The sequence below is a fragment of the Cololabis saira genome, chromosome 16 (genome assembly GCF_033807715.1).
Source record: "Cololabis saira isolate AMF1-May2022 chromosome 16, fColSai1.1, whole genome shotgun sequence".
NCBI classification, from domain to species: domain Eukaryota; kingdom Metazoa; phylum Chordata; class Actinopteri; order Beloniformes; family Belonidae; genus Cololabis; species Cololabis saira.
The window spans coordinates 39,243,443-39,266,854 of record NC_084602.1 but is presented as its reverse complement, the minus strand read 5'-3'; the positions used below and the strand labels follow the sequence as shown (position 1 = coordinate 39,266,854).

The 23,412-nt window shown below is 43.0% G+C and overlaps 1 protein-coding gene and 2 gene segments (V, D, J or C); all 3 read left to right on the top strand.

Moving 5' to 3' along the window:
- The first annotated feature begins 406 nt into the window (after positions 1-406).
- Positions 407-2,362, top strand: LOC133462202 (T cell receptor beta variable 29-1-like). The segment is given in 3 exon segments: positions 407-458; positions 1,813-1,947; positions 2,049-2,362. Coding segments are annotated over 2 exon segments (366 nt in total).
- Positions 2,363-3,279: 917 nt separating this feature from the next.
- Positions 3,280-3,741, top strand: LOC133462201 (T cell receptor beta variable 16-like). The segment is given in 2 exon segments: positions 3,280-3,329; positions 3,422-3,741. Coding segments are annotated over 2 exon segments (369 nt in total).
- Positions 3,742-4,973: 1,232 nt separating this feature from the next.
- LOC133462659 (M1-specific T cell receptor beta chain-like) overlaps positions 4,974-23,412 on the top strand; it is a 37,534-nt gene continuing 19,095 nt past the window's right edge. Inside the window, exons 1-2 of the mRNA XM_061744001.1 lie at positions 4,974-5,112; positions 5,270-5,556. Of these exons, the coding sequence (XP_061599985.1) occupies positions 5,043-5,112; positions 5,270-5,556 (357 nt within the window). The 5' untranslated portion in view covers positions 4,974-5,042. The remainder of the gene's footprint in view (positions 5,113-5,269; positions 5,557-23,412) is intronic.

Below are 23,412 nucleotides of genomic sequence, written 5' to 3'. Positions count from 1 at the left end.
TTCCTCAGACTCACTGAATACGACCTAAAACTCCGCCTACATGATGGCAGGAGGGTTTAGTCTGAAACTTGTGATGATACCATCAGTACATCCTCTGGTACCACTGAGAGCATCTTTGAACAGGACAGCTTTTACCAGACAACACCAGCATGATTGTTCTCCTCCTGAGCATTTATTTTAACACTATTCTGCTTTCAGGTACTGTCACCAGCATTCCAATACAAATGTTAACATATTTTCATGCTGCTGCTGTTCCAGATGTAACTGGACACTTTTTCATGTTATATTTTAGACTCTGATGAATTTTATTCCTGAACTTTGTGACTTTTTTCCTGTTCACCAGGTTGTTCTTCCAGTGAACAAGTCTATCAGACTCCAGCTAACATTTACAGCACATCTGGAGGAACAGCAAAGATCAATTGTTCACACAGGATTCAGAACTACAACCAAATCCTCTGGTACAAACAGTCAGATGGAAAACTGATCTTGCTGGGATATTTGTATTTGAAGGAGGGTTATCCAGAGGCTGGAGTGGATGTGAAAATGGATGGAGGTGCAGATGTAGGAGAGACCTGCACGTTAACAGTTGAAAGACTCAACTCGAGCAGCAGTGCAGTTTACTTCTGTGCTGCCAGATACCACAGTACCACGAATGACTGATCTTCAGTACAAAAACCTGCTCTCATGCCTCCAAGTCTGTTCCACAGCTCACTGTCACAATCAGAGTAATCATTCAAACTGATGCTGGATTTCCACTCAAAACTCAGAACTTAAAACCCAGAATTTAATCATATTTTAGCAATCCTGAAAGGGACATGATAATGTTGCAGAAAAAGATTAGTGAGGAAAAGAATGAATCAGTCTCTAGAGCTGTGTTATTAATTGCTGTTACTATTGTCAGTTTCAAGTTATTTCTGTGAGTTTTTCCTTCAATAGAAGTTAGCAACAAACTTGACCACATGTGTAATTAAACAAATGAATTGAAATAAAAGACAAAAACCAGACATATTTTGGGTTCATCCTGCCTGAAATGGCACAAAAATCTAAGGATACGTGAGAATTATAGGGCTGGGGATCAATTAAAATGTCAAGAATTGATTTGATTTCGATTCTTAAGATTGAGAATCGATTATCAAGATTTGATTTGATCCGATTCGATTCAATTTCAATATCGATTTGGGATAGTGTTATTAAAAATGTTTTTTGAGCTTTTGCATGAATTATATGACTGTAGTTATGCAACATATTACTACTAGTATTATATTGAGATTCAACAGCAAGTATTGCATCTAATGATGCTGTAAGGACCAATCAGCTCCCAGAATGCTGATAGAACTGCTTTCAGAAACATCGTGGGGCAGAATTACCAAACAGATTCAGGGAGGAAACAGAGACGGATGAAATCACTTTTAGTTTTTCCCAGATTCCGTTTTTATTTTTTTCATTTTCGGTCTATTTCGGTTTTTAATTTTTGAGAATTTGGTTTTTAGCATTTTATGCAAATGAAACCCTAATACAGTATATAAAGTAATTAAATATAGACAATTTATGCAATTATAACTGAAAACCTTAATGTTGTCATACCTTTTAACATAGCTAAAGGCGAAAACATGGCAGTTATTCTTGTGTCCAACAAAAAATTCCTTTTTTGAGCATAAACAAAAAAATACCAAAAGTTGTAATGATGAAAAAAAAATCGATCTTTATACATACAAATCAATTTTTAGGAATTAATATGAGAATCGATTTAGAATCGGAAAATATATTTTTTCAACACAGGCCTAGAGAATAACCGTCCCAACGCTTCCACAGGGAGGTGACAGTCCTGCATCTCTGCTGTGACGTCACACACACTGACAGCGATCGTAGAAGTTCAGTGTTTCCAGAAGAAGATCATGATCACAGCCGCTCTGGTCCAACTCTCCGCTGCTCTGCTTTGTTTTGGAGGTACTTTAGCGATAATAATGATGAGGATCCTTCATGTCTGACTGCTTTTCTCTCTCAGAGCTGGAGATTCTGTCCCAGGCTGTGATTTCTGACCTCTGCAGGTGCAGCTGATGGGAGCGATGTCCACCAGACCGCTGTGCTGTGGAGGGAAACGGGTCGGTCAGCCACCATGAACTGCAGCCACACTAAGGGCAGCACATATCGGCAGATGTACTGGTACCGACAGCTGCCCGGGGAGGGGATGGAGCAGGTCGTTTTCACCACTGCATACAGCGCTCACGACTATGAAAGCGGCTTCAGTGAGGTGAAGTTTCCAGCTGAGAAGAAGGATGCTGAGACTGGATCTCTGACGGTGAAGAACCTGCAGCCTGGAGACAGCGGAGTGTATTTCTGTGCTGTCAGTGAAACACAGTGATGCAGGTGAAGCAGAGAGCTGTGCAAAAACCTCACAGCGGGAGTCCCGGTGGACTGAAGGCGTTTTAGTGTAAAGGCCAGCAGGGGGCGCTGCAGACTAGTGAAGCTTATCTGTCACTAACTGTAAGAGAAATCATTACAACCAATGTGGACTTTTCTTTTAAAAGAACATCAGATATTTGACTGCAATCTAATAATATGTCTAAGAATATCTAAAGAATATAATATTGTTTCAGTATGAAATATTGAGTGGAAAAAAATGACTAACTGCTGGACTTGCAAAAGGAAGAAAAGACTGGTTGAAATATCCAGAAATCCTCATGAATGCCTTAAGGAGTTTGGGTTTTGTATTTCTCGTCAAAAACTCAGCTGATAATGACATGTTTAATATCGGCAGATGTTTTAAAATAGGCAATATTTCTCCTACCAAAATATACGGTAAAAGGAAACGTGAACAGAAACCCACAATCAACAGTTTAACGTCCAGGGTGCAGAGATGCTCCTTCACAGATCAATATTCTGGGTAAGAACTCATTTTATTGTTGCTATATTTATTTTAACCTGAAATGGTAATTTAAAAGAACAAAAGACTAACGTAACTAAAAGCTCTGCCTCTAGTCTCCTACTGCATCCACAGATGTTCTGACCTGCATGTTCTACACGTTTGTCTGTTCCATCAAAGCTGGATTAAATGACGTAAAAGTCTAATCGCTGCATTTATATACTCATATATGTTTATTTATATTATTTATATAATTCATGTTATTTTGGTGGACTTTGAGGATTAGAACGTATTTAATGCTTGTGGTCTGTATTAATGACCCAGCAGAGGAAGGAGCAGCAACAGTGGCTCCTCCCACCGACGTTTTCTGCTCATCAGATCATGAAAACAGAAACAAACTGACTTCAAACCAAAATGATGTTGTTCATCGTCTGCTGCGTGAGCTTCTATGTCATTCTGGTTTCAGGTAAAGTGGTTAAAAGTATTTTATTTTATCAAATACGTGTAGAAATACTTCAACATCTCTGCTGGTTGATGATTCTGTCGTTTCTTCCACAGGTTCCTCTAAAAGTGACCAAGTTTTTCAGACTCCAGCTCACATCTACAGAAACCGAGGAGAAACAGCTGAAATCAACTGTTCACACAGTATTCAGGACTACAACCGAATGCTCTGGTACAAGAAGTCGGGAAACAGAACATTACAGTTCCTGGGATACAGTTATTTGAGCAGCCATAATCCTGAACCTGGAGTGGATGTGAAGATGACTGGGAGTGCAGATAAAGACAAGACCTGCACATTAACAGTTGAAAGCCTCAACTTGAGCAGCAGTGCAGTTTACTTCTGTGCTGCCAGTTACCACAGTACCACGAATGACTGATCTGCAAGTACAAAAACCTGCTCTTAACACGTTCATCAATGTTCCACAGCTCAGTTACTCATTGTCAGATTAAGCATTAAGACATAAACCTCACCCAACCCAAAACAAAGACCAGATATTACACGAAAATGGTTTAATATTTTTTTTCAATCTCTAAAGAAATAAAATATTGAGGTACAAGAATTGTCCAACTGTTGGAAGAGCAAAAGGAAGAGAAGACCAGTTGAAATATCCAGAAACCATAATAAATTCCTAAAGGAGTTTGGGTTTTGTGTTTCTTCTGGGCACAGGCAGGTGGAAGCAGCAGTGGGATGACCAGGGGGGGGGTGGACTGCAGGCCAGCACGCAGCTCCTGAAGCTCCGACCTGCAAACATGCACAAAAGAGAAAAAAGGGGCCCAGCAACTACAGGAACGATTGACAAAAATGATGGCTAAAAATGGAAAAGGAGAAGAGAAGAAGAGAAGAGGAGAAGAGAGGAGAAGAGAAGAAGGGTGAGAGGCACCGCCCAGTGGATCATGTCCCCCCTGCAGCATAGGCCTATAGCAGCATATCTACCACCAAGCTATATTTGAGACTAACTATTATAGTCTTGTTCTATAGCTGCAACTATGACTTCTGACTCTAACACACTAGAGTTTACACTAACTAGAGATTTACCAACACCAGCTAGAGGTTTACTAAACACTAACTATAGGCTTTACTAAACAGAAAGGTTTTAAGTTTAGTTTTAAAGGTGGAGGTGGTGTCAGCCTCCTTAACCCAGATTGGAAGTTGGTTCCATAGTAGTGGTGCATGATAGCAGAACGCCCGCCCTCCAAATCTACATTTGGATACTCTAGGGAACTACGAGTAAACCTGCACTCCGAGAACGGAGAGCTCTGCCAGGAACATAAGGCACTATCAGGTCTTGCAAATATTGCAGAGCTAAGCCGCTTTGGGCTTTATACGCAAGTCATAAAAGTTTTAATTGGATTCTGAATTTTACGGGTAACCAATGGAGCGACGCTAACACTGGAGAGACGTGGTCTCTCCTGCTGATTCCTGTCAGCACCTGAAGAGAACTGGGTTGGAAGATTAAAAACACCTTTTTTTCCTTTCAGTAGATGGCAGCATGTCATTGCAGTTAGTGGTGTGTAGTTGTAGTCTTTCATATGCAGAACATGAAGAAGAAAAAAAACACTCCTTCAAAAGGTTGTGCTCACTTTTTTTCTATTCTGGTAGAGTTTCTTGAGACAGAGAGACAGGAATATGTGACATAGCAGCTTAGGCTGATCGAAAAACAGACCGTCAGCTGGAAGTATGTTACATTCAGTTATAAACATCAGGATCATCTTCTTCTGTATAACATTTCACTTTATGCTGGTTTCAGGTAATAATGTCTTACTTTGCACATAGTTTGGGATTAAGTTAGAAGAAATCTTCCCTTCAAAATTTTAATTCAGACTACCATCATGCTTTGCTGTTTATTTACACTCAGTAGTCCTTCATGAATGTTTTTTTATTCTGTGCTGAAACTTTTTTAACAGGCTCTTCTCTCAGTGAACGAGTCCATCAGACTCCAGGTGATATCCACTCCCAACCTGGACACACCGCCGTCTTCAACTGTTCTCACAGTATCAAAGACTATGACAACATCCTCTGGTACAGACAGACCAAGAACAAGCAGATGGAGTTCCTGGGATACATGAATGTAAAGCTGGGATTTCCTGAAGCAGGAGTGAAGGTGAAGATCAATGGAAATGCAGAGAAAGAACAGACCTGCACTTTAACAGTTGAAAGTCTCAACTTGAGCAGCAGTGCGGTTTACTTCTGTGCTGCCAGATACCACAGTACCACGAAAGACTGATCTGCAGTACAGAAACCTGCTCTTCGTACGTTCATGTATTTTCCACAGCTCAGTAAGTCATTGTCACAGTAAGCATTACAACCGAAACCTAACCCAACACAAAACAAAGATCAGATATTATACAAGAATTCATTCATATTTTTAAAAATCTGTAAAGAAAATCACATTGTTAGAGTATAAAATATTGAGGGAGAAAAGTTGACCAAGTTGTTGGATGTTCAAAAGGAAGAGAAGACCGGTTGAAATATCCAGAAACCATAATAAATGCCTTAAAGAGTTTGGGATTTGTGTTTCTTTTCAACATCTCAGCTGATGATATGTTTAACAATAGCAGACATTTCAACACAAGAGACATTTCTCACTCAAAATATGTGGTTAATGGAAACATGAACAGAAAACCACAACCAACAGTTATGCCCCAGGTGTGTTGGTTGCAGGACCCAAATGCAGGGAACCAAAGGGGGCAGGAGTTACAAAAGATTTGATTTATAAACAAAATCAAACCAAAACAGCTGCTGAGCAGGATCGACCGACAACACAAGAGTTAATCACTAGAGAAGACAAAAAGCTGACAGGAAACAAGGAGGGTAGAAACAGTACGGACTAGAAGGGAGCAAGGGAAAGAAAATACAAGATATACACAGAAGGCTAGACGAGACACAGGCGCAGACAATCAGGGGAAATGGAAATAAGGGAAGTCAAGACGTAACTGAAAAAAAAAGACGCAGGATTTCAAAATAAAACAGGGAATTAACACTAAAACCATGACAAGTTAAATATTCAGGGCAAAGAGATGCTCCTTCATAGTTAAATGTCCAAGGTGCAAAGATGCTCCTTCAAAGTTAAATATCCAGGGTGCAGATATGCTCCTTCACAGTTAAAGATCTAGGGTGCATACATGCTCCTTCAAAGCCAATTATCCAGGGTGCAGAAATGCTTTTTCACAGTTAATTATCCAGGGTTCAGAGATGTTCCTTCACTGTTGTTGTGCGCCGCCCATATGCTCATGTGAACTCTGAACTTATAAAATGTATGAACATTTTGTGAATGTGTATATTCCACTTTGAAACTGCTCAGCTGAAAATCGGCTGTAATGTGCCAAAAATGGCCGCCTTGCCATGAACTACAACCCCCAGCATGCCTTGCGTGGGGGGGGTGGCGCCTACAAGCGGCGCGCATCCAATCGCAAAGAGGCACCGATGACGTCACCGCAGCGCGCGTAGGATCAAAACGCTGCGCTGCTCGTTCATCTTTCTCTTTTTCCTTCATTCAACTGGCGGGTCAGCACGTCCTTTGGCTCCGGGCCAAAGGGACCACGACCCCCCCAAAGGGGGGGATAAGAGGAGAGGTCTGCAGCGTGGTCCGGCCGGAGGATCAGCGAGGATCTGCGGCGCTGCATCCCTCTCTCCTTTTTCCTCGCTCTTCTCTCCAACTTCCATCGGTGAATAGCTGGATCTTTGGCTCCGGGCCAAGGTCCCATCTTCCTTTCTCCCCCCGGCTGGGGGAGGTGTAAGGCCCCCATCGGATCGGGCCGCTCCGTTGGACCTGCAGCCCATTGAAGCCGCGGTCCGCGGAGCCACTCCCATCAACTCTTGGTCTCAACTTTTCATCCGGAGCTCCGACTCCCGCTTCACGTGTCCCCGGTCCCTGGGAGCTGGAAAGGGAGGGAGAGCCGCTTCAAAGCTCGGCCCCGGCCCAGGGTGAGACCCGTTCCTTTTTTTCTAACCTCTCTCTCTGCTCTTGAGCTTCACCTGAAAGGACCTGTGGCCAGCTTGCTCCGCGCAGAACCGAGACGCATCCCGCCGCCCCGTCCCGGGGCCACGCGCTCATCAGCCCGACGGGCACCCGCACTCCGAAGAAGTGGACCGGCCCCGCGCGCACCCGAGACGACGTGATAGCCTCCGGACCGGGGGGGGAGCACCGGCTGCTTCACGCTGTACCACCGTCCTCTCGTGATTCCAGAGTCAGGAGGAGGAGCGGTAGAGGCGGGAGACCTCTTTGACTCGGGACTCCGACCAAAAGACCCGGCAGGAACCCCTGATCGGCACCCGGAGACCCGAGGAGGCGTGAGGTTTTGAGACCTGGGTGTATGAGTTTAACTGGGAGTGTTTCAGAGCTAAATCTGTGTTCAGAGCTGAGATTACATCAGCATCATTATCATGACTGTTGTCATTAATTTGTAGTCACTACTTTCTGCTAGTCATTCATGTTTTAAAGCGCTGTTTTCTGCCGTAGTCACGTTTAAAACACCGGGAGTAACATCCGGTCTAGATCTGCACGTGGCTTAAAGAGGGTTCCGCCATCTTTAAAATACCACAGGAGCCCCGGCTTCTTTAAACACTGCAGCCACGTTTGAACTGTAGATGTTCGTTCCGTATCATCTTTATTGTTGCTTTGATTTCTTTTTTTCATTCCATGCATTTAACTTTCATTTCATTTTTATTGATTGTTGTTTTTCCAGTTAGTTAATGGATTTATAATACTTAAGTTCTGCCATCGGGATTTATTGGGTATTTATTTACATCTTTTTGATACCCGTATGTAAATAGATTCTGATTGATTTTTAATGAGTGGTTTCTATTATTTCATACAAGATTTGGTCACAAATTGATTTGTTTAAGCAGAACCAGTGCTCGGATCTCACGCCTTCAACTGTTATTCTGTAAGTGATAGTAAGATTTGCTGTTCTGCAGGATAATTCAAATCATATGAGACTGATTTTCTGCTGTGAAGTTATCATTTTTCCCCGGATTAAGGCCCTGGGGTGGTGCCCCTACGAGAATTATTATCATTTTGATAATTCAATTTGATAAATAGTCGACTTTATTAATTATTAATAATTCTTTAATAGAATTATCATTAGCCTTCGATAACTGATCAGCTTAGCTACCTGTGTGGCACAACACTGTTAAATAACCAGGGTTCAGAGATGCTCCTTCAGAGTTAAATATTCAAGTTACAGACATGCTCCTTCACAGTTAGTTTGGACAGATTTATTTTTCCCTACAGCTGTCATGACCCGAATGTTCTATACTTTTCTCTGTTCCATCAAAGATTAATTAAAAGTTCATCTAAGTTGTAGTCAGTGCATTCATGTACTTATATATGACTTATTTGAGGTGGATTTTGACTTTTAGAAGTAATTTAGTTTCTGAGTCCTCTTATAATGACCCAGTAGAGGAAGGAGGAGCAAAAGTGGCTCCTCCCCCCGAGGTTTTCTGCTCATCTGATCATGAAAACAGAAACAAACACAGCAATCATCTCACAATTAGGCTTGTGAACGGCCTGATGGGATCATAGGTGAACGAGGTGCAGAGACGTTCCTTTACGGTTACACAGTTGAGATGAGTAGAGCTGAGTAGGTGCTGGTGGAAAAGCGCCAATAGTTACAGTCTTTATTCCAGTCCTTTGCATCTGTATTAACTCTTTCACACCCTCGTTTTTCCTCTCAAAGGGGAGGATCCCTCTGAAGCAGCGCAGCATGAACCTCCTCAGATATTTCATCCATGTCATCGTCTGATGTGATCTGGATTACTATGAAGACTCCAGTTCTCATCACGTTTATACTTTCTTCTCTCTGGATTCAAGGTTTATTCATCTTATTATTATGACTTTTGTGTATTTAACTCCAGACATTGACGAGCTTAATGTCCATCCTCTTTGACCTCAGCTGTGTTTTCCCCACGTAGGAAACCATGAGCCTCGTCGTGTACACGGTTTTCGGTGGCAAAACGGACTTCGGCGGCAGCTCTCAGACCAAATACTCAGCCACCAAGGGAAGCATCCAGTCCGGGTCTCTGACTGTGAAGGACCTGCAGCCCGACGACGCCGGCGTCTACTTCTGTGCCGTCAGCAAACACAGTGATGTGAGAAGTGGGAACAGCTGAACAAGAACTGCTGCCAATTATCAGGCAACATAAAACCACAGCTGCACTTCCTCATCTGTCCAGCAGGTGTCACTGAAACGCAAGCGACGCTCCAGCTGAGAATCTCGGTCCTCAAGAGTCCCCATCACAAAACCTGGAGACAAAAGCCTCATCTTAGATATTTAAAGGCTAAATGTGTACGTTTATACAGGACTGTCTCAGAAAATTAGAATATTGTGATAACGTTCTTTATTTTTCTGTAATGCAATTAAAAAAAACAAAAATGTCATACATTCTGGATTCATTACAAATCAACTGAAATATTCAAGCCTTTTATTATTTTAATATTGCTGATTATGGTTTACAGTTTAAGATTAAGATTCCCAGAATATTCTCAAATCTCAAAGAAATTTTGAGATAGGATATTTGAGTTTTCTTAAGCTGTAAGCCAGAAAATCACAATATTCTAATTTTCTGAGACAGTCCTGTATGTCAGCTTTTTATTATTTTACCTCTTTTCTATTCTTATCATTTTATTTCATTTTATTAGTTATTTAAGCGTACTCTTAAATGAAATACTTGTGATTTTTGAAAACCGCGCAAAGTTATGGATAAGCCCTGAATGCAGGCATTGTGACATAGAATTGTCAAATTGGTTTAATTCACTGCATGAATTGTTACAGATTACTTTTGTAATACTGTATTTGACCCTTTGACTCTTTGTAAATTTTGACCGTATAGAAACATAATTCTTGCCATTGTAAGAATGAGATGTACCTGCTGGATCTACTGCCCTTACTTTTTAACAACTTGTGCTTTTTATTATTTTACCTGTTTTCTTATCATTTTATTTCATTTTTGTTGTTTTTTACTGTTTAATTGTGTCTTGCCGCTTTTAATGTTGATGTAAAGCACTTTGAATTACCTTCTGTTGAATTGTGCTATACAAATAAACGTGCCTTCCCTTGCCTAGAAGACTCCACTGTTTTCATAAGAGCTTTAAATTCAGTCACAGGTATGAGGTTTCGTAAACGCAGCTCGGATTGAAGTTTATTCCAAGTATCTGGTGCTGAAAACCTAAAAGCTTTCTTCCCAAATTCACTTCTTATTTTTGGAACAACCAAATGCAAAATGTCCATTGAGCAGAGATTGTAACCTCCTTGTTTCCATGTTAAAAGAGAAGATAAATAAGAAGCAATGCTAACCAGAATGGCTTTATAAAAGTGGAAGTACACTTTTCTCACACATTTAAAGGAATGTGTAAGTTTATATGTCAGGTTTTTATTAAAGGTCCTACCAGGTAAATGTGTAAAGCTGCTGATAAGTAACGGCTCCATCACGGTCCCAGAGCTGGTCCTGGTCCAGGTTTCTACGGTGCAGCCAGATGTTCAGCCTCGGACAGACGTATCCCAGCATGCTCAGGTTTCTCTGAAGCCTTCGTCTGTTCAGGATTCTGATTCTTCTTCACTTCCGTTTCCTCTCGCAGCATCAGCCGAGTCTCCATCACTGAGGACTTCAGTCTGACAGATGCTCAACTGTTTAAGTGAGGAAGAAAAATGATCTGTGTCTTCATCTTCTGTTGTCTGGCAGGTAAAAAAAAACTATTTCACAAATTAATTTGCTCAAATGTACTTGCAATTCCCATATAAACATTATTCTTCCTCTTGTCCAGGAGTTAGTCTGGGTCTGGAGGTCCGTCAGTCTCACTCTGATCTCATCAGAAATCCTGGAGACCGGGTCCAGGTTTTCTGCAGCCACGATAAGACTGATTATTTCCTGATGCTCTGGTACCAGCAGTCGCCTGGAGACGCAGCCATGAAGCTCATCGGATATCTGTACAATGATTCTCCCAAGATGGAGGATTTATATCTGGAGGATTTCAGTCTAGAAGGAGATCTGAGAGGAAGTTCAGCAAAGAACGCTTCTCTTCTGATCAAGTCTGTAAAACCGGATCACAGAGCAGTTTATTTCTGTGCAGCAAGAGAAGCACAACGATGAAAACCCTCTCTGAACGTTACAGAAACTCAGATGTTCCTCATCGTCGGTGGTTTTCAGACAGACCTCCAGGCAGCTGCTCTTGAGGTTGGAATGAGCTTTGATGCATTTTTATCAGTATTTCTTCTTATAAAGTTAAAATATCTTGTTTCTGTCTGAATATTTCTCCCCGGTTTAACAGAGTATCAGGTATAAAAACATTCAGATAGCTGATTACACATCAGAAATGAGCAGAAGTGAGTGAAGTCGCTGCTTTTCATCATCACAGACAGCAGAGCCGCAGTTCCTGTTTTCACCACCAGGAGGCGCTTCAGCGCAGATTTTAGAGAAACTTCAACAGTAATACACAGTAAATGGAGCAGTTCAGCTGTCTGTCTCTGTAAAACACCTCAAATCATAAACTCTGATGTGGTTAATGATGTTTTTAGACCAAAAAGGATAAAATCATGGAATCACAAACCATAATTAAAGCTGCAAGCAGCGATGAACGGGCCCTTGCACGTGCAATTTTCCCCCATAAAGATCAAGGACTCAAAGTCCGATGACACCACCACGACTCTTTATTTCAAACCATTCAAAAGTTATGGCAGAAAGTAGGAACTATCAAATATGGACCAATCAGAAGAAGGGCGTCTATCGTCGCTACGGTAACGCTTTTGACTGAGAAAAGTAATGCGTGTCGTCGCAGGATCGAAACGTACATTTTGATGTATAACACACCTGGGTGCACGTTACGTTCGGACCGTATTAACGGCCGTAGAAATTGCATAAATTGCGCCTAAATTACGCGATTAATTCAAAATGGCCGACTTCCTGTTGGGTTTCGGCCATGGCGCCAAGAGACTTTTCTTTAAGTTGCGACATGTTACAGGTGTGTACCGATTTTCGTGCATGTACGTCAAACCGTATTGTGGGGCTTGAGGCACAAAGTTTTCTAGGGGGCGCTGTTGAGCCATTTTGCCACGCCTATTAATGCAAACCATTAAATATCACATTTATCACCAGGCCTGGCTTGGTGCAAAATTTGGTGACTTTTGGGGCACGTTTAGGGGGAAAAAAGACCCTCATTTCGTCGGAAAAATTTAAAAAAAAGGTTAAAAAAAGGAAAATTCCTACAGATACGATAAGGCCTTCACTCCATAATAATCCTCAAAATCTGAGTCAGACGGGGATCCGGTCCGTTGGCTCTTGGTTCTGTGGACAGATGCGTTTTCAGATTTATCCCCAAACCCAAGGATGTTACGACGAGGAAGTGAAGAGAAGCTGCTCGTTTCCACAGCGACTGATGACTGATGTGAGGATCTGCAACCCTGACGGACAGGAAACGTGACCCCAACGAGAGGAAAGTGAGCTGAAAAAGAGGAAAAGATGATAAACTCCTTCAAGAAGGAAACTCAGCACGGAGACGTTGTTTTAATGTAAATGTTGTTCTTCTAGTCCGCTGCCTCCAGAATGAGGAACACGTTCAGACTCACGAGAGGATTATAATACAGGGAAGACGTGGAAGCGTCAGCTAGGGAGGGTTTTATGTTCAATAAAGGTTTTTACATTTAAAGCAGAGCAGAAAACAAACAGAAAGGTGAGAATCTCCTCAGAGAAAACTCCTCCCACTGAGCTGCATCAGCTGCACGCCCACGTCGGTCCTTCATCTCCTCCTTTTTCAGTTTTTAAACGTCTCAGTTGAGCCGCCAGTCGATTCTAAACATCTAGAAAACTCCTTCACATAGATTTATAGATTTAAATGCTTGAATGTGGATATTATTTGCTGTTAGAGGACAAACATGGTCTTCCTGCTCATCTTCTGCTGCATGATGGGTAATAATTCAAACATGTTTGGAATCCATCCAGTGTGGAAATGTCTTTACTTACAAGGTTTTTTTCCTCTTGTCCAGGAGTTAGTCTGGGTCTGGAGGTCCGTCAGTCTCACTCTGATCTCATCAGAAATCCTGGGGACCAGGTCCAGGTTTCCTGCAGCCACGATAAGACTGATTATTTTATGATGCTCTGGTACCAGCAGTCGCCTGGAGACGCAGCCATGAAGCTCATCGGATATTTGTACGTTAAAGCTATCACCATGGAGGATTCATATCAGGATGAGTTCAGTCTAGAAGGAGATCTGAGTGGAAGTTCATCAAAAAACGCTTCTCTTCTGATCAAGTCTGTAAAACTGGATCACAGAGCAGTTTATTTCTGTGCAGCCAGCAAAGCACGACGACTAAAAACCCCAGAGATTGTTACAAAAACTCAGATGTTCCTCATCATCGGTGGTTTTCAGACATCCAGGCAGCTGCTCTCGTGGTTCTGTCTCATTTCATCTTCATTCATGTACTGATCATCCCAGAGATGTCAAACCATCATATAGATATAAACGTCAACACTGGTATGAATCTATGTATTTATATATAAACAGTCCCGGCAGCAACGAAGAGTCACAAAGACCCCAGAACCCTGAACCCCGTTTGGCTTTGATGCATTCATATCAGACTTTAAACAGTTCAAAAACATTTGTTTGTGTCTGATTTCAGTCAAATGCAACTAAACATTTTGTCCAACAACTTCTTTCAAAAGAACAAAGTGTTGAGTAAATGTTCAGAAAAACACATTCTCCATCTAAAAAGAGACTGGAGACAGAGATTCCTGTCTAGTTGCAGTTCAGGTGTTTGTGTAACCCAGGTAGCCATGGTTACCACTCCTGTCTGTTCCTGACAGTCAAAGCTTTTAGTGATGTCACATCCCCCTTCACTTCCTCCTCAGTCCACTTCCTGCCAGCTAAATGTTTGGTGTGCTCAAGCAGTGTTAGCAGTGTTAGGTGTGCTGCCCGGCTGTGTGCCAGAGATTTCATTCCTACTCAGCGGTGAGTTTACTCAAACTATAGTCACTGGTTTGGTTGATCGGTTAACATTGAGGTTGATACAAAAACAAGCTAATGTTTGAAAGCTAATGTTTGAAAGCTAATGGTTGAATGTTCACAAGGCCACAATGCCTGAACACTGAGCTCTTATATCTGATGGCTTGAGCTGTATTTATTTTGAGTTGATTTATAACTTTTGGTTTGTTTTGAAATGATTATTTGAGCTCATGAAGTAATTGATTTTGGAAAAATATTGTGATTTAAAAGCATTTAAAAAGCATTTAAAAGCATTTAAAATGATCTAAAAGCATGCTAAAAGAATTTGAAAAGAAGAATTGTTTGATTTATGAATGATTGAATTGTTGCAACAAACACTGATTTTTGGTTCGTTTCACCTGGCCTTTCAGGCCAGGTTTTTTGTGTTAGATGGTGAGCTTTCCCCAGTCCTGGAACTGAACCTGAGATCGAGCCTGGACTCTCCTCCCACAGTCCCCATCATGTGTGGTAGGCTTGTGCCTTCTCCCCAATAGGGAGAACCCCCCAGTCCAAACCCCAGTCCCAACCTCTGCCCAAGCCCCAGTCCAAACCCCAGTCCCAATCCCAAATCCTTAAGTCTGAACTGACTGACTGAACTGAACATTGAACCTTGAACATTGAACAACTTAAAGGGCCCCAGTTTGTTATTTTCAATATTAATGCAAATGTGTTTTGTTTGTTTGTTTGTTTAAATATTAATATGCATATTCAACTTGAAACGTTTCTGCCTCTGGTTGGTCATTCACACTATACACATTGAGCTCAGCAGCCGAACCTGGTTTTTCTAAACATTTTTCACTAATTCTCATTAATGGTCAATTAGCCTATCAATTAAGTTGTTATCCATTGTGCTTGCTACATTTGTAATGCAAAGTTTTATTCCAACAACATCCTTCAGGTGAAGCACGAGGTTTTTACCTTTTTTGTCTTCTATTCCTCCTGATTCGTGACATATTTTGGACGACTGCCAGTATTATTCTGGTCTGACCGAATTGGGGCTCGAAGCTAAATGTTATTTTACCCTCACATTTGAAGTCAAGGACTCCTCTGATTGGTCAGACGTGCTGTCAATCACTGCGCAGTCAGACAGAGAGGGAAAATATATAAGAAACTATAAGAAACTTATACAGGACAAGTCTCCATCCTGTAACTCTTTCTGCTGTTAGACAGTGTTTTAGGAGAAATCTCACTTTAAGGTTCAAGAAGTGGTCAGCTGCACCAAAATGAATCACACACACACACTCGCTTTTGCTATAATGATATATGAACCTTTATTACCAGCCAGAAAAGCAAGCATTTGCATAGAAGACACACACACAATTACTCTTTTTGCTAGGACAAGGTGTCAAGTTATCCCCCACAAATGGCAGAGCAATATTACGCACACACAATAACAAAGGGCCAAGGCCTCATACTCTTACCTCGACACGAGACTGGAGAGCCGAACAGTCCTGATACAGAGTAGGCCAAGGAAACCCCGCTGGGCATCGTGCACTAGACCCACAGCTGACTCTATCCCGGACTTCCGGCTCTCGCATCTTTATCATTTTTCTACTCAGCACCTTGCGGAGGGGGGGGAAAGGCCTATTCGCCCCCCCGCCCGCAAGTTCTCAAAATAAGTCTCGCCTCACATGGGACCAAAATCCCGTGTGAACTAGCTCCTCTCTGACAGAAAAGCAAGCATTTGTTAATAAACAGCAGGTGCATGGCTGATTAAAGCTGTGTTTTGGGAATCCAGGGCATTTCAGGACACAACATTTATTTTTCTCCCTTCAGACAGCAAAGATTAACATTGATTGATGAAGAATATTGTTTTTTACTGATACGCCGAGTATCAGAGACTCCGTGACTCCTCCCATCTCATCTGCTCAGTGATGTGTTTGTTTCTCCCCCATTTCCTCTTTAGATGTCGTTCATCTCACTCGAGTCATCAGTAAAACTCTTTACATGGTTTTATGTATCTTAAAGACGTCATACATGTCTGTTCTGTGCTGATAAAAGATAAAATGATCTTTCTGCTCTTCTCCTGCTGCCTGACAGGTCATTACTTTGAATATGTTTCAACTCTTTCCAGTTTCCAAATGTATTTCTAAATAAGTTTGTGTTGTTCTTCCTCCAGGAGTTAGTCTGGGTCTGGAGGTCCGTCAGTCTCACTCTGATCTCTTCAGAAATCCTGGAGACCAGGTCCAGGTTTCCTGCAGCCACGACAGGAAGGATTATTTCCAGATGCTCTGGTACCAGCAGTCGCCTGGAGACGCAGCCATGAAGCTCATCGGATATCTGTACTACGATGCTCCCATGATGGAGGATTCATATCGGGAGGATTTCAGTCTAGAAGGAGATCTGAGGGGAAGTTCAGCAAAGAAAGCTTCTCTTCTGATCAAGTCTGTAAAACCGAATCACAGAGCAGTTTATTTCTGTGCAGCCATCAAAGCACGATGATGAAAACCCTCCCTGAACGTTACAGAAACTCAGATGTTCCTCGTCATCTGTGGTTTTCAGACAGACCTCCAGGCAGCTGCTCTTGTGGTTCTGTTTGGCTTTGATGCATTTATACCAGAATTACAAAAAGTACAAAAAGAAAACAGGCATAAACTTTTGTTTTAGTCTGATTGTTTCAACTCCAACTATGCATCTCCTCCAGCTTCCACTGATGCAGCCAGGAAAGAAACAGGAATGAGTGACATCCTCTCGGTTTCCTCAGCACCAGATCAGGGAGACTGGAGGAAGTCTGAATCATCTGTTTTCCACCACCAGGAGGCGCCTTTTCCTCACAACAACTTCTGTGTTTGTAAAACACTTCTAAAACATATTTCATGTCTTGAATATTATTTTATATAAATTCCTGCAGAACCTCGAGACCTTGAAAAGGATGAAGAGATGCAGATAACAGATGGATGGAAGTCTGTTTCAGATCTGCAGCTCCATCTGTTTTTACTGATGAATATTATTAAAGAACAACCCGTCTTTCATTGTTGAGATTTAACTTTTGTGTGTAGCAGCCTCAGATCTGCAGGATGGAGTCCAGTCATGGACCTTCTGGTCCAGTTTCCATCACAAATATTCAGTCTGGTTCAGATCCAGACTATTTGTTGGAGTTGATGTGTTCAAAGAAGAAAAGTCTGAAACCTGTTTGCTCTGTGGACAGAAGCATCTTCAATTCAACTCAACTCAATTCAATTCAATTCAATTCAATTCAATTTTATTTATATAGTGTCTAATACAACAAAAGTTGTCTATAGACGTTTTCCAGAGACCCAGAACATGACCCCCGAGCAATTATTACATAAACAATGGCAGGTAAAAACTCCCATAGTGGGAGAAAAGCCTTAAGCCAAACAGTGGCAAGAAAAACTCCCCTTTAGGAGGAAGAAACCTGGACCAGGACCAGGATCATAAGGGGGGACCCTCCTGCCGAAGGCCAGACTGGGGGGTCGGGGACGTCAACAGCACAGCAGGCAGGTGGAAGCAGCAGCGGGATGACCGGGGGTGGGGACAGCAGGTCAGTACGCAGCTCCCGAAGCTCCGGCCCAATCAGCAAGCCCCAGGTTAGGTGCAGGTCCAGGTCTTCACCAGCTAGTATCATTTCTTGTAGAATTAATGATGCCCCTCTCCGCTGGTCCTCCACCTGACATCCACCTCGTACTGTCAATGACGTCAATGACCTTCAATGCCCCTCAATCACCATCAATGGCCGTCAATTACCATCAATTGCTGCCAATGACCATCAATGACAATCAATGGCCATCAATCACCATCAATGATGGTTATTGACCTTCAATAACCAACAAAAATGTAAATGACCATCAATAATAATAATAATAATGCATTTAACTTGTAACGCACTTTCCATTCATGAATCTCAAAGTGCTACACTTAGACCATTATTCATTCATACACATCCTCACTGGTGGTGGTAAGCTACGTTTTGTAGCCACAGCTGCCCTGGGGCAGACTGACGGAAGCAAGGCTGCCATATCGCGCCTAACGGCCCCTCCGACCACCACCAACATTCATACACATTCAAACACATTCACACGGGGCAAGCTGGGTAAGGTGTCTTGCCCAAGGACACTACGACAGTAACTGGGACAGAGCGGGATTCGAACCGCCGACCTTCGGATCATTGGACGACCCGCTCTACCACCTGACCTACTGCCGCCCCATCAATCACCATCACTAACTGTCAATGACCACCAATGACCATCAATGACGATCATTGACCATCAATAACCATCAAAGATGTCAATGACCATCACTGACCGTCAATAACCATCAATGACGGTCAATGATTATCACTGACCATCAATGAGCTCAATGGTCGTCAATAACCATCAATTACCATCAATGACCATCAATGACCATCACTGACTATCAATGACCATCAATGACTGTCAATGACCACAGATATGTTGTGCTCTTCTTCACCCTTCCATATGAAGGTTAAAGTGTATGATGATTTAAAGAATGTATGCAGGATGTGTTCTCCAGAACGGCTGACTCCTCCCACTGAGCTGTATCTCAGACGCACCCATCACTTCTCTCCTCTTTGACCTTCAATAATCTCAACTGAGGCTTTTCTGTCATTAAAAGACTTAAATGTGTATCTAATGAACTTTTAAAATATAAAGATGATCACCGTGCTCATTTTCTGCAGCCTGACAGGTAATAATTTCATCCGTTTCAATCCTTTCCAAAGTGTAAATGTCTTTTCCAAACAAGACCGGTCTTTTTTGCCTCTTGTCCAGGAGTTAGTCTGGGTCTGGAGGTCCGTCAGTCTCATTCTGATCTCATCAGAAATCCTGGTGACCAGGTCCAGGTTTTCTGCAGCCACAACAAGACCGACTACAGGGTGATGCTGTGGTATCAGCAGTCGCCTGGAAACACCGCCATGAAGCTCATCGGACACGTGTATCGCAAAGACCCCACGATGGAAGAGCCCTTTAAGCAGGATTTTGAAGTAGGAGGAGATATGAGCGTGAACACAGCAAAGAACGGCTCGCTCACGATAAAACGCGCAAAAGAAGATCACAGTGCCGTCTACTACTGTGCAGCTCGAGAAGCACGGCGACTGACATCCCCTTCTGAACGCTGCAGAAACTCAACCCAGCCTGACGACAGACACCTGCTCAGTGGTTTCCTTGTGGTCCGAGACTCCTTGATCATGAATGTGTGAAATCTGGAAACCCTTCGGTGGGAATTCAGATGAAACGAGTGCACCGATGACGTGCACAAGCACCACATTCCTCTGCTTGGTGAAAACACGTCGTTCTTGAGAAGGAAGAGCAACCGTCCTGTGACACCTGATGTCGACGTCACTTCCTGTCACTGCAGCTCATCATCATCATCATTCAAGTCTCCTCTCAAAGTCACAGTCGAATCTGAATCGCACCAAAAAGGCGGGATGATTGCACTTCTCATCTTCTGTTACCTTCCAGGTATCGTACACGTCTGTCTCCACGTTTCTTTTTCCTGTTGAAGCAGAAGCTGAGCATGTTCTGCTGGTGTAGGGTTGTTTCTGGGGATCCAGGTCCATCAGGCTCCGTCCCACGTCTTCTCGAAGCCAGGCGGCGACGTGACGCTCTTCTGCACACACGGACAGAAGGACTACAGGGTGATGCTGTGGTACCAGAGGGCCCCCGGAGACACGGCCCTCAGACTCATCGGATTTGGATACTCTGCAATCACAAACGCCAGCGTGGAAAAGCCTTTCAGGAAACACTTCCAGTTAGCCGGAGATCTGAACGCAGAAAGGAAAAACGTCTCACTCTCCATACGTGATGTGAAAGCAGCTGAGCACACGGCAACGTACCTCTGCGCTGCCAGACAAGCACACTGCGTCAGTCACCCCTGTGCTCTTAACCAAAACCTCCTCCGATGGCCTCCTCTTATCTCTCCAATGTGGAGTAAAGAACAACCCCCCCACCACCCTGCACATGCTCTCGTTGTGCTGGTTCATCACCTTTCTTCATCCCTGAGTACGACCCAGCGCTGCACGAAGCGTCCTCACAAGCGTTTCCTCAACGTTAACGTCAGTCCCTCATTCCTAAATATAGAAGGCCCTAATAGCCCTGCCCCTTTTCAACCTTTCCCTGACCCTGCACCCCAACCTGGGACTTGCTGATTGGGCCGGAGCTTCGGGAGCTGCATGCTGGCCTGCGGTCCCCACCCCTGGTCATCCCGTTGCTGCTTCCACCTGCCTGCTGTGCTGTTGCCGTCCCCGACCCCCAGTCTGGCCCTCGGCAGGAGGGTCCCCCCTTATGATCCAGGTCCTGGTCCAGGTTTCTTCCTCCTAAAGGGGAGTTTTTCTTGCCACTCTTTGGCTTAAGGTTTTTCTCCCACTAGGAGAGTTTTTACTTGCCATTGTTTATGTAATAACTGCTCGGGGGTCATGTTCTGGGTATGGGTCACTGGAAAGCGTCTAGAGACAACTTTTGTTGTATTAGACGCTATATAAATAAAATTGAATTGAATTGAAAGGAAGTAAATTCAGGCAAAGAACAGGTGAAGCTACATAAGTTAAAGGAGGCACGATGTGAAATGACCCCCGGGCAGAACCGGCCCAAGGCATAAGCGAACTAAGCGGCTGCTTAGTGCCCCGTGACCACTAGGGGGCCCCCAAGAGTTAAAAAATAAAATAAAAAATAAATACAATTATTTTTTTATGTGTGAGTGATGATTCATACATTATCAAAGGTATGTTATTGTACAAAAACACAAGAGTAGTCTAATCTAGTATTCTTATAAGGAGAACATATTGACGAGGTACTGTTTATCTAAGTTGAGTGATTTTAATTATAGTTCTAGTTTTTTTAGTACTTTGTTGTTGCACTTAATCGTTGTTGTTCCACTTCAAATTGTTGTTGCACATTGCTGTTGCAGTTTATTTAAAACCAAAAATAAAGTAGATAACGTGTTTACAGTAAATGGTTTTGTAAATGATCTATTTGATTATTTTGTTTCTTTTAGTAGGCCTGCACTGTAGATGACACTCAGTATCACACTTAGTACTATATCACTTTAAATATTAAGTGTAAATCAACCACAGGCCGCTCTTGTAGCTGAATTTGTTCCCATTTCAGATTAAAAATCATAGATGGTAAAAACCTGCCAGGCTGACAATAGGATGATGGAAACAACTCTGCTGCAACTGTGACCTTTGACCTTTTATCTGTTGCTTCTCTGTGTGGCCAGTAGGGGCAGCTGCTGACTTTGCTAAATATAAATTGAAAGATTTTTCTGCAAATTTGTTAATCTGTTGTTGCTTCCATGGTCTTAATCACTGTGGATTACAATCTAACAATACAACAATACAACTAAAAGTTCTTACATCTAGTTTTACAAGTGTATTTGTAATGACAGGGAAGAATATGAAATAAGTTTATAGTGGGTGTGTGAAGGATCAATAATCAGTATTATTGGCAGTAATAGAGGGACCCAAAATCACATTTTGCTTAGGGCCCGATGGAGGCTTGGGCCAGCCCTGCCCCCCAGTGGTCAGTGAAGGAACTGCAGCTCCACAGTACCTTCATGTAAGACCAGAGGTTGGTCCTTGAACACGTCCTGCAGGACAGAAGGATGCAGCGATCTGCTCAACCCCAACAAAACGAGGAACAGGCTTATACTCGTGGACAAAGACAGAATCTGTCCTCTGTAAGGAAAGAGTGTCTCTGCATCACTTCCTGTCCCTCCTCCTGCTTCAACAGGCTCCGCCGAGAGTCTGTTTTGTTCCTCACATTCAACATGAAGCTGTTTCCTCTCCTGCTCTCAGTCATCGCGGCGTTCTGGATCAAAGGTGCCAGCAACTCCGGTTCCATCTGAATGGAAGCTACCACATTTTGAAAGGTATTTAAAGAATACTTCTTCTTCTGTGTTTGTTCCCAGGAGTTCACCCCAGTAAGGAAAAGAGAGTGCAGCAGTCTCCTGCTCAACTGTTCGGGGAACCAGACAGCAAGGTCACCATGACCTTCACACATGAGATTGACAACTACGACACAATCCTGTGGTACCAGCGCTCCCCGGGAGACACGTCCCTCAAGCTCATCGGCTATATGAGATATAAAACACCAACTATAGAAAAGCCGTTTGAAGGCAGGTTTACCGTGAGTGGAGATGGAGAGAAGACGGCATATCTTCACGTGGGGAACCTGACTCAGCAGGAAGACACCGGGGAATACTTCGGGGCAGCCAGTATGCACAGTAACAGAGAGAGCTACTCCCTCGTACAGAAACCTCCAGAAGGATCCGGCAGATGACAGGAACCCAGCAGGAAGCCACAGAGACGTCTGGCACGGTATCAAAGCTGTGGAAACAGCTGTCAATGCACCTTTACGTCATGAGGACCATTTCAAACATTTCATCTATGTCCAACCTGCCAATCAGTCGGATAACATTTGCAATATGTGTGGAAGGTAAAAGGTTAAACAGATTCCCTAGAAACTCGTGTTTATTGACAAAGGGAGGGGCCAACGGAGCAGTGCTGCCATCAGACGTTTACAGCGGGATGTACCAGCCAACTGTCAATCAAGCCCATGGTTATGATGCAACGGGTCAACAGGACGCATCATTGCCTGTTTTAACAAATCAGTTTCCCCAACCTTTGAGTGCCTGGTTCCTTTGGGACATCCTGGACAGTGTCCTACTAGAGACCCCTTAAGACCCCACACAACTGGAGCTTGCCTCGTCACCATCCACAGCAGACGTCTATGTTTTAAAAGTGAAATAATTACTTAAATCCAACAATTAGAGAAGTTGTAGACATCCATCATCATCGTCTGCAGAAGGACTCGGTGGTTTTGGAGAAGATGTAGAGGAAGAAATCAGGAAACAATGATTTGACAAATATTTTGTACCAAAACTATGCTGGGAAAAGTGTTTGTTTTCAAAGATGTGGTTTCGCCTAAAGGAATGGAGGTAGGAGGTACGGAAGTATGGGAGTAAGGAGGTATGGAGGTATGGAGGTTTGGAAGTATAGAGGTATGGAAGTATGGAGGTAGGAGGTATGAGGTATGGGGGTATGCATGTATGGGTGTATCGAGGTATGGAGTTATGGAAATGGAGGTATGGAGGGATGGA